The following is a 12,109-nucleotide window of genomic DNA, read 5'->3' as shown; positions in this document are numbered from 1 at the left end:
GTAATCCTCATACTAATCTTACAAGGTGAATAGCATTATTATCCCCACTTTACAGGTGGAAATCTGAGACATAGGATACTGAAAGCCATTATTTAAAGTACATATATGAGATTTAAACCCCAATTCAGAGCCTTTGGTCTTAACTACTAATCTGTACGTACTAGTAGGCATATATATGTATAGTATATTTTCTTTATACAAATATGATCAAGTAAACAAATGTATATATTTATACAACATAGAAAATAGCAAAAATATTAATGATTAATACTTTTTTAACATTAAATAAATGTAAGTAACTTTCCAGATTTTCCTATAACCTCTTCAATAATAAGGGCATACATTGAAAATTTCCAAGTCCAAAAACAAATATAAAGACACGAATACATGGTCTGACATACCTGAAAAAGTGTGTTGTGTATCATTACCTTTAAATCGAAATAAATTTTTCTCTCCCCATCACCCCTTTTCATGGATGTGAAGATTAAACCTTAAGCCTGCTTTTGATGAAGCTATATAACTCATGTGGATAAATTCCTCTATTTAATATGTTCAAGAGCAAATCACAATATGCCCTTCTATAATGGACATTTAGAATAATCACTTTGCTATCTTAAGAGCTAATCGGGTACTCATACCAAAGGTTCCTGAGAAAATTTATTTTAGCTAAAAATTTGCTTCATTTGCTACAACTGAATGAGACCAAGTGCAGTCTTTCCCTTTGCACGTGTGCTCCTGAGGTCAGCCAGCTGCAGCCTTCACTTCGACAAGCATCGATTAAACCACTAACTCTAGATCTTTTGTTTTGTTCCTCATACCCTCTTCTGCTGACAGACACAGTCGCTAAACTGCAAGCCATTAAGGACAAAGCAAGACAAGCCAACGACACAGCAAAAGATGTACTGGCACAAATTAAAGCTCTCCACCAGAACCTTGATGGCCTGAAGAAAAATTACAATCAACTAGCAGACAGCGTAGCCAAAACAAATGCTGTGGTTAAAGATCCTTCAAAAAACAGTAAGAATCCCATTTTTTCATTTTGATGATGTCATTTGTCACACTATAAAAGTATCTCAGACTCATATTGTTAGATGTGGAAAAGACTCTTGTAGTGATGTAGTCTGTCCTCATTTCATAGCCAGGGCTCAGGAGTTGAGTGTCCTGCAGCTCCAGAACGAGAATCTAAGTCTCTTAGCTTTGCCTCACTGATTTTTCCATCCAGATTGTGTCCAATTGACAGGAAAGTAGGATTTCTCAAAGTTTGTATGATATTTGGTACAGGGAATGCCAAATACTTTTTAATCCTACATGATAAACAAAAACTTTTTTCAATTATTCTCAAAGCTTGTGAAGTTTCATAGAACATAGAGGTCAAGGAGCTTACTTATTAGCAGTCCTGTTAGAACATGATATTAAAATGATATCAACTTGAAATATATTAAAATTCAAAAATATTTATATTTTATTATTTAGATTCCAGTTAGTTAACATTTTTGGGCAATTAAAGCATTTATCTAGTTTACCAAGAAAAATATTTCTTTATGTCTTTTGTATATTGAGTCAAGTTATATTGAGTTAGTAAGAATTTACTGAGAAATGTGGGATAACTTACTATAATGATAATTTAAATTATTAAGTATAGTCAGTAAACATTAAGAATATTTTTCCATTCTGTCAAGTGGTAAAATGTTATCTTAGTATGTGATTTCACTGAGGGAGATGCTTGATTTTTTTTGTAACTTTTCATTCTCAAGAGACTAGCTCTCTTTCTACACCAACATTTGCACTGGGTATCAAAATATCTGTAGAGCACAACCACAAAGATCCTGTTATTGCCAGTATATGCTACATAATTTAGATGCTGTTTGGGGAGGAAGGCTGATTTTTCAGCACCCTAGGCTCAAATCAAATGCTAATGATGCTATGAAATAATAGATACTACTAGCATGACTCCATGAGCGAGGAAGAGTGTAAACACATAAAATGTGCACTTCAAAGCTAGATAGATTTATTCCTAACCATTTCCTTAAGGAAGAAAAACAGAGATACAATGTTTTTTTTTTCTTATATAAGCGCAGACATAGCTTCTCCATATAGTTCAAAGATTCCATCTGAATAAATGGTTCAGAAGCATGCCAAATCACATTTTCATCAAAAAAAAAAAAATGAAAAAAGTTTTAAAGTAAATATCACTCTCTTTTACTTATTTTGTAATTTAAGATATTATTTTATTCAATTTCAAATTTATTCTTAACTGATAATAGCCTTTCCATATTATCTCTAACTTTTTTGATCCTATTCTCCATCGAGATAGTTAATTATCTGTAATATTAATTAAACTGGGATTGTTTTCAATGTATTAAAACATTATAATGAAGTTTCTTTAAGTATGAACAGTGGCCTCTAAATTACATATTTTCGTATACTTTTATTTGATAGCACTAGTTTGAGGTAAAATGAGATGCATTTATAAGTAGTAAAGTGGTGAAAAGTACCGTTTTTTTTTATGTTACTACTTTATAACATCTGTTAAAAATATTTCCCCATGAATGTTCTAATTTCTTTTGTTTTACTTCCATATGAAATTACCTGCAGAAATCAGTATGTATATGTTTACTTATATCTCTTTAGTAACTATTATGCTTGATTGCCTATTACAAAAATTTCAGCTCTGCATGTTACCATGTTTTAGTATTGCTTTAGACATTATATAGCTATTCTTTTCAGTGTCACAGTGTTAATACTAGACATATAAAAAGAATTTTCTTTACAAAAAGTTAGTATGTGGACGAATTTTATATACTTCTAAAGAATAGTATTTGGAGAAGCACATAATAAGATAAATGAAATCTTAACAAATGAACAACCAGTGGGATATAAACATATTCTCTTTTAAACATCCCATAATTTAAATTCAAAGTCAAAAATAAAACTGCAAAATAGAAAAGAATAATAATAAAATCCAACATAAAACCTGAGAAGGCTCTCCTCAGCAGAAAACGAGTATGATTACATAACTAAATAAGCATTGAAATAATTTAGGCAATTCTATAAGTCAGATAGAATAAAATTAACTAAAACGAAGATGAAAAAATAATGAATTAGAAGAAAAATAATCCAAGAGGTGAATCTTTAGAAATGTAAAGATAAAAAAATATAGATGATTGGCAATATTAATCAAGAAAAATAAAGCACAAATAGGCAAACTTCTCTAGAAGATATAACTAAATAATAGAGGAAATATAACACAGAAGAGGGTACTTGGAAAAACTGCATGCTAATAAAACTTGAAGCTTAAAAGAGATAATTTTCTAGAAAAACATCGTTATCAAAATTTATCTGCAGAAGTGATTTACAAATCTACACAGTCAAATAAGTTTTCAAAAACTGCACAAGAAAGCATCAGACTCAATATCGCAGATGATTTATTTTTAAACCTTCAAGAAAATAATTTCCATATGACTTAAACTTCCCCAGAGGATAGAAGAGAAAACAAGCGAAGGAGTGGGAGAACCTCCAGATTCCATTTTGGAATATTTGATAGAAACTTCTGGGAGCTTTAGAAGAAAAGAGTCCGTTATCTGCTTAAGCCTAAGTAGCCTTTGCTTAACCTCTTTTTCTTTCTCATGAATTTAATCTAAATTCTTTTCCCTTAACTCTAGAATAATTCGTAGAATATTAGAGTAATATTAGAAAATAAAAGGAAGGGGAAAAATGGACAAACGGTTGATTAAAAGTATACAACACAAAAGGGGTAATCGTGTTTATGTTGAATATCTATATTATATAATTCTATAAAAGGGCTTTGACCCCTGCATTTACCTGCATTAAAGGAAGAAAATACTCAGTCCTTGATCTAGCAACTCTTTTAAGTTAATAAGGAATGTTTAAGTTAATAAGAAATCTATGTTCTTTTTAAGCATCACTAGCGATATAACTCATAGTTATGAGCATGATTTCGAAATACTTACTTCAAGACCTCATTCAAAAATAGTAATTTCTTTTCTTTTGAGCACATTTGATTAATTCCTGAGGATTAGTTCTCAGTGGTGCGATGTCAGCCAGAGAGCAGAACTTTCATAGTCTAGCAGGGCATATAGCCTTGGACCTTAAGCGGTTTCACTTTTTCATCAGGGTCACAGTGACAGAAAACAGAATAATGCATGCTCTATCAGATAATAAATGATATAGTTGGATAATACTGCCAGCATCCTAGAGGTAGAATAATTGGTTTTCCATGTGTCATTTGCCCTCCTATGAGAAACACATGCTGAAACTCTGTGGATCAGTGACAACCTTCCATAATTTTAAGGTTAAACCCCTTTTGAAATTATCAATATTCAATCTTTTTTTTACCTATCAGAATGGCAGTTTAATATGGTTCAACTTAATATAGAGAGCAGGATAATCAACTATTCTTCAAAATGAAAATGAACTGCAGCATAAAGATTTAATTAAAGTATAAAATAGGCCTTTAGTCTAAGGGTTGTTCAACATTGAAGGGTTTTCAGAAGACATTTTGATAGCTTCTCTATTTAAGATGTGCAAATAAAGACATTGAGAAAAAGAAAGAAAACCAATTTTGTGTGAGAAACCTGATTTAAATACAGGTCTAGCTTAGACAGACTAGGTGACATTTTAAAGACACTTTTATTTTCTTGATTCTATGAATAAAGCTCTATTCTATAAAGGTTAGCTTTTTGGCTGAAGCTAAAAATTAGGCATTGAATTAAGTTTGTCATATTCTTAACCTTCAATGCTAACTTTCAACTTAATCGCAAAGCCAGTGCTTGCCCTTCTTACTCTAACATCTCCTCCTCTGGCCTGCTTGAGTCCCAATTAACATATTCCCGTTTGCCATCACAAGCTGCTTCAACAGTCATGGCCTTGCTTTTGTCATGTGGATCAAATGAAATTATTTCAATTATTTAGTTATGCATATGCTATTTTAATTTCTCAGTGTGTGCATATGTGTGCGTGGTACATGCTAACCTTGTTCTATGCAGTTGCAGATGCAGGTGCCACTGTCAAAAACCTAGAACAAGAAGCTGATCGACTGACAGATAAACTCAAACCCATCAAGGAACTTGAGGATAACCTGAGAAAAAACATTTCTGAAATAAAGGAACTCATAAACCAAGCCCGAAAACAAGCCAATTCTGTAAGCTGTTTTTATTTTCAGTATCAGTAACTGGTTGTAATTTGGGGTATCATTGCCAGAAGGAATGCCTTCACTCAGTATATCCTGTTGAACGATCTCTGGTTCTTTTTCTTTAACTTGGAGTTATTTTGGGAGGAAGTGGAAAATGGAAGTTTAAATTTTTTTCCATAAATTTCTAAAGACATTTCTTGAGAACAGTGATCACCACTCACTGTTTTAGAAATGGAAAGTCTGTTATATTTTATTATTATTTGAATAGAGTAATACAGATAGCAAGAACAGAAACCTTATTTTTGTATACTAAAAAAGCATGGGTGAGAGTGCCTTGTTCTTGATTAAAGCGAAAAAAGGCCAACCAGTAGGATTGTAGCAGGAATGAAAGAACAAGGTTATATGAATTAATAGCAAAAAGGAACCATTATTGTCTACATATTTTTTTATCTAAGTACCAGCAAAAACAAAAATTATTTTGGTTACAAACAGTTTTACAGTTTATTGGGGTTTTTTGTTGTTTTGTTTTGTTTTACATTTTATAGTAAGACTAGGAAACACCTAATTTGTCTCAAAATTTTGCTCCTTCTTAATCCAATTAGAAGACCAGTAGGATAGAAGCAGAATTTCCTAGAAGGTAGCATCCTAATGAACCAGAACAGAATTAAGTGCCAGTGAGAAAATTTATCTAGCTGAGTAGTCATCCCATGATGACTTTAGAAATATAAAGAAAAAGAATGTTTTTATGTTGTCGGGTTTAAACTCAAATCTTTTTAGATATTCAAATCTTCTATCTCGAAAATTCCATTTTCTCAACAACCATGGAGGTAGAATGACCAGAAATCACCTTTCTAATCCATCAATGTATATTTTTTAGTAGTGGCCAAGAATATTATGCTGAGTGACAATATATTCTTTTCACTCCTTTATGCATATCCAGTATCTCTAAAAAAGGCCAAAATAATAAAGTTGTACTTTGAAAGGAATTCATGATTAACTGAAGAGAAACTAAGAAACTGACAAAAAAGATTAGTGAAGATGATGTACATAAGTTCAGAGTAAAAGAGCAGATAGGGTTGCAAAGACATATATTGAGCTACAATATGAAAACCATGTAGGCAATATGATGACAGGTCATCATTGTATATGTGAAGCACAAAGTAAAAATAAAGCAAATGTTACTCCAAGGTTTGGAGTTAGATATCTAAGATTTAGCCGATTTAGAAAAAGCATCTCCTATGTTCAAGGCTACTTGCTGTGTGGTACGCAAAGATGAATGAGGAACTCACAAAGTTTACAATGTATTAGAAGAAATAAGACATGTACACAGATAACTGTAAGGTAAAGCAGAATAATCTGCTACATTGTGTGAACAATGAGAAGTGCTATGAAGTTCCGAGAGCTAGTAGGAGTGCGATTTCCTAAAGTAAGGGATTTCAGCCAGGCTTTGAAGTGGGATAGTGCTGGACATGAGCGGGGGGAGGGGGAGGAAGGACAGCATTCTGAGAAGAGGGAATAGCTTGAGCCAGGGCAGAGAGAGAAGATAGTTTCAGGGTCATTTCATGAAAAAAGCAGTCTAGTTTGCCAAGGTTATTAGTAAAGTGAACATTAAACTTGAAAGGTTACTGGAAGCCAGGTCTTGTCAGGCCCCGAGTAAGTTAAGCAGTTTCATTTAGCTGCGATTGTACCTGAGACACATCTCATTGGTAAGGAGAAGCTGAAAGTTCTTGATCATGAAATGTAATGTAATCAGAGCTGAGCTTTTGAATATGAATCTGGAAGTAGTTTGTGGGATAGATGAGAGAAACAAGAAAGAAGAAAGCAAATTTAATAAGTGGCAGTGGCAAGAAAAAGGAAGAGCTTAATATAGCACTCCTGCGTTTTGCAGTATTAAGTTTGAAGAAGCAATAATAACAAATATTCTATTGTGAATCACATACTTAACCACATTTTCTGGCTTAGTTATCAAGTGGTGAAATCTGGACATTTTTATTATGTCTTCATTGTAAAGAAATTTAAAAATATATCCATATATGTATCAGTTATGAGAGCTTTCCCACTCTACCCACCCCACCCCACCCCACCCCCCAGGGAGAAAGATAAAATTCTGGCAGGAAAATATATAAAATCTATCTCAAAACAGAAAATGAAAGAAAGGCATAAGAATATTACTAGAAAAGTGACCATTGTCTATGCCTCTTAAGGAAATTTTTAGTCACTTTTGGAAATAGAAGTTACAATAAAATGCCTTACTTTTTGTAAAATATCAGAAATATGTAAACAGCCAATTTTTTTTTTCAGATGAGTGTAGTACTAATTGAAGATGACATTTGCTAATTTATAAACATATTCGTAATCTAGTGTGAGTGTCTAATACATACTTAACGTGACCAAGAAATTAAAGACATTTATTTTAAAGCAGCTTTTTTTTTTTTTGGTTTGTTGACTTAAAAATTGAATGGCTAATATTCTTTTTAAATAAATGGCCTAATTACTAGATGAAAAATGCAGTAAAATTTCAATAGATATAATAATGGGATCCTCAGTAATGCTTAACTGAGTTCATGAGGATAAATTGGTAAATGATGTCTATAAGAACTGCCTTAGAGATACCTAATGCTTAGTGATTTTTGTTTAGAAGTCTTACTAAGGATTCACATTAGAAATAACAATAGTTGATAGAACCAAATATCTTAAGAGGATGTTTGTGTTTCAGAAATCTCTCTCCTCTTCTGAGGGATATATCCTAGAGATTTCCCCCAGAGAAATTTATAAATGCTATACTTAGATTTGCCTGTTCAAATTAGTTAAAAGAAATATTAATAACAGTAAAGAAAAACACAAAATATTTAAATGGAGAGATTAGTAGCTATGGACTGGCTACCAACAATTACGGCTGCCTGAATTTTTCAGGTACTGAAATATAAACCAGAAAACAGAAAATCCAGAGGCTTTTGTATATAAATGTATAAGTGTTGTTACTTTACAAGATTAATTTCTGGCATATTGGATATAACAGCATCATTTTGTTCAGAGAACTATATTTTTAGGTAAGTAAAGTGTGCTATAGAATAGATAAATTCTAATGCTTAGTGACGTTAAATACTCTTAGCTTTAAAATGGCTAACTTCTTAGACTTTTAATTCTCAGATAGAGTTTCCCCGGTGCTCTGTCTTCTAACTTTGACGACCCCCTTTTCAAATCGTTAATCATGTAATCTCCTATCATTTCTATCAGGCATACCTAAGCAAGCACAGAAACTCATGCTGTGAACAAACATGCACTCCACCTATATACAGTCATTTCTTCTCTTAACAGTAACCAAGGAGTATTATAACAAAAATAAGTTATTTATGATAAAACTAGCCATAAGATGGCTCTATGGCCAAGCTTATAAAGCATACACTAAATAAAGATAAAACAAACCATACACAGAGTTACTTTCGACTATTAATCCAGCCCCACCGGTACTTTGGATAGGATTCCTGCCAGAAATAGCTCAATCTGTTCTACTCATGAATTCCAGTCAGAACTTGATTTCTTCTTGATCTTATGATGTCAGTGGTGCTGATAGCCTGCCTCAAATATTAAATCTCCTCAGTGCCAAGTCTTTTTTGATGATGGTTTGGTTCACTCGATTTATGTTTTAAATTCCTAAAATCTCACTATATCTTACACCTTTTCCTGAACATTAAAATCTCTAAAGACTGCATTTCCTCTACCTGCCCTCTATTATAGTCTCTTTCTCTTTCTTTACTTTATCCTTTTTATCTCTAAGCCCTTGGATAACCTTCTGCATAGATGCTCCTCTACCAGGCAACATCTGACAGCCTCAACTGCCTTCTGCTCTATAGTAGTAACATCCAGAAGTAAAGTTGTACATTTCCTGGTTCTGTTTCTCAGCAATTCATGTTGATTCACCTATTCTAATACTTCATGTGGAAGAGAAATTCCATCATTTGCAGAGCAAAGTACTAACTTTCTGACTGAAAACCATACAACCAGGAAGACTATCTTCTCCCAGACACAGAACAGCTACTCTGGGGACCAGAGTGCACCCTGGGGCTGTGCCCCTCCCTCAGTTATTAGAGGACTAGGAAAGCAGTCTCAGCAACTTCTAGTCTAACCTAGCTCTAGGCAACCACACAGAGGGCTCCACTAGAGTGAGCCTGTTTCTTTCGAGCATACGATTTTTCCACTTGGAGATGCAATTTAGATAGCAGGTTAGGTGAGAAGACAGTATACAAATAACATGACTTATGCAGCGTCTTTAGGAAATACAACAGATCTGCCATATTCTCAGAAGTCCTCAAACATATAAATTTACATATTTGTCACAACCAAAAATCCCTCTTTAGCTTTCTCTTTTAAATGCAACCAGTATTGAATCCAGCACCTCCTCAATATAGTCTACACCCCCCCTTGAAGAGGAGTTTTGTTGCATCCCGTACCCATACCCTAGTTAGACGCCTGGAGACCTCTCTTTGTGTCACCATAACATGGAAACTGGTTTGGTGTTCTAGGCTGCCTTGTCTGGAGTCTGCACAGGCCTTTCATGGGGGTTATAATAATACCGATTGGTTTTCTTCCCACTGTGAAAACCAAATGAGTAGCACAAAGTGCTAGAAGGAACGAGAAAATGAAAATTCACTGCAGGTGAGGGCCAATAGGCTTCCTGAAGCTGGGCATTTGAATGAGTGGCAAAGAGAAGTTTTACATCTTCCAGTTTCTGCCTCCTACTTTGAGCACTCTCACTAACGAAGGAACAGCTTCTCTCCGAGCCTAAGCAACTACATTGCTGTACTGAAAGTGTTCCTCTTTGATGGTATACCTGAACCAAAGGAGATTTAATCAAATAATCAACTAGTGTTATTCAGGATTGAAGAAAGGATCCCTAAATGAAGTAAAAATTAGTGCGAACAGTGTCAGTTCTGGTCACCTAGGAATTCCTTTCCTAGCAATTTATAGTCATTTTTAAAGTACCAGTCCAAAGAAAAAGATCTGTTAAATATATTAGTAGTGATAGACATTGGAAATTATTTCTGTTTCATTTCCTGGAAACTTAATAAAAAGGTATAATTTGTTCAAAGTGGAATGATTAATATTCCTCGTATTGTTCGAACATGTAGAACAAAATCTATTTGGCCTCTTTCAACTGTAAGAACATGGGCAGGTAGGTAATTTCCTCTTAAAAACTAAAAGAAAAATGGTTTCCTACTTGAAGTGATACCAAAATTGCTAAAATTTGAATCATAAAATTTCATTACACAACCTTAATAATGCTCATTACCATTAGCTTCATGTAAAATCACCTTTAGAAAATGTTCCCATATTCATAAAGGAGTAAGGTATGAAGGTAAGAATTTGTTAGTTTCATGCCTCAAAAAATACTGACGTGCTAACAAGACATGGGACTATGAACAGCTTATTGTCAAAATGCTGGTAGAAAGCTGCTCTTCTCCGACCTCATTAATGATTATAATAGTGTCTGCATATGGGCATTTAATGATACTATTCGATGGTAGGAAAAATAACTTCAAAGAAAAGATGATGATGGATTTGTGGTTGTTTGGGAGCTATTTAAACTTTCTGAGAGATTTAGTCTTAGTTCTTTGTACCTTGTTTTTCTTGAAGATCAAAGTATCTGTGTCTTCTGGAGGTGACTGCATTCGAACATACAAGCCGGAAATCAAGAAAGGAAGCTACAATAATATTGTTATCAATGTAAAGACAGCTGTTGCTGACAACCTCCTTTTTTATCTTGGAAGCGCCAAATTTGTAAGTCGAATATGCAGCTTTTCTTGGCTTACTTACCGTGTATATGTATAGTCAGAGGTTAATCCTTGTAATGTGCAAAATGTATAGAACTCTATATCTTGGTCCTAGAATTGTGTAATGCAGCCTGTCAGATTTGTAAAGCTCACAACTTCAGAATCTTACCTCTCAAATATCTGAATTACCAAGTTAAGTTAGAAGGCAATGAAATGAAAACTTTTTACAGTATTTAGCAAATCTGCTTTCATTGGTGAGCATACCAGCATTTACTTTGAATTATATTTCCAGATGAAGCTATTTAAGAAGAAAAACTATTAGAATAAAGCTTTATCTTTTACTTTTCTCTAACTGAAAAATTACAATGAATTTTCACATTAAATGAAAATGGCATATCCAATGAAAATTCTTCCCACTCATGTTGAGTTTATGACTCAAAAAACTTATATTTATAAAAGCCCACCCCAAAAGTTCTAATTTCTTTAATTTGAACCACTTGACTTTGCATGAATAAGTGAATAAGACTTTTCAGCAGACCACTCATCATGTAAGTCAATATTTGGAATTTAGGTGAGAAGTTTTGGGTCACCTTGAGTAAAAAAATCATACCTAGTCCTTCAAAAACATCAGAGCCCTTGGTGAAAACAATAAATTATGAATCCAAATATTTGCTTTTATCTCTATAACAACTATCAGAATAAAAAAAGCCTTTCATCTCAAAATCAGTCCTAACTAGAATTGGTTAAATTAACACATATGCCTCAGCAATATGGACATTTGAATTGCCTTAAAGATACAATAATAAAATATTATTTAATCATACAAGATAATAGATCATGTTATTTGAGAATTTTTATCATGAGGCTTCTAATTGTTTCGCATATTTATAAATAGTACCTATTGAAAAGAACTCTGCTGGCCTCCTCTTTTAGGGCACTTTATATCTGATATGTCTCATTTTTGTGTTTCTCTGAACTAGATTGACTTTCTGGCTATAGAAATGCGTAAAGGCAAAGTAAGCTTCCTCTGGGATGTTGGATCTGGAGTTGGACGAGTAGAGTACCCAGATTTAACTATTGATGACTCATATTGGTACCGTATAGAGGCCTCGAGGTAACTAATTTAATAAAGATTAAGATAATTAAATGACAGAATTTTGAAGTGGTTTCCCAGTTTATGAGAAAA

The 12,109-nt window shown here is 33.4% G+C and overlaps 1 protein-coding gene across 1 annotated transcript in view; it reads left to right on the top strand.

Annotated features, from left to right (window-relative positions):
- The window catches only part of LAMA2 (laminin subunit alpha 2), a 391,580-nt gene that overhangs the window by 319,227 nt on the left and 60,244 nt on the right, over positions 1-12,109 (top strand). The window contains exons 44-48 of the mRNA XM_023529836.1: positions 835-1,017; positions 2,596-2,601; positions 5,007-5,161; positions 10,787-10,930; positions 11,904-12,037. Coding sequence (XP_023385604.1) covers positions 835-1,017; positions 2,596-2,601; positions 5,007-5,161; positions 10,787-10,930; positions 11,904-12,037 — 622 coding nt within the window. The remainder of the gene's footprint in view (positions 1-834; positions 1,018-2,595; positions 2,602-5,006; positions 5,162-10,786; positions 10,931-11,903; positions 12,038-12,109) is intronic.

This window comes from Pteropus vampyrus, unplaced genomic scaffold, assembly GCF_000151845.1.
Source record: "Pteropus vampyrus isolate Shadow unplaced genomic scaffold, Pvam_2.0 Scaffold43, whole genome shotgun sequence".
NCBI classification, from domain to species: Eukaryota; Metazoa; Chordata; class Mammalia; order Chiroptera; family Pteropodidae; genus Pteropus; species Pteropus vampyrus.
The sequence above is the reverse complement of the archived record's forward strand: the minus strand, read 5'-3'. Positions and strand labels throughout refer to the sequence as shown.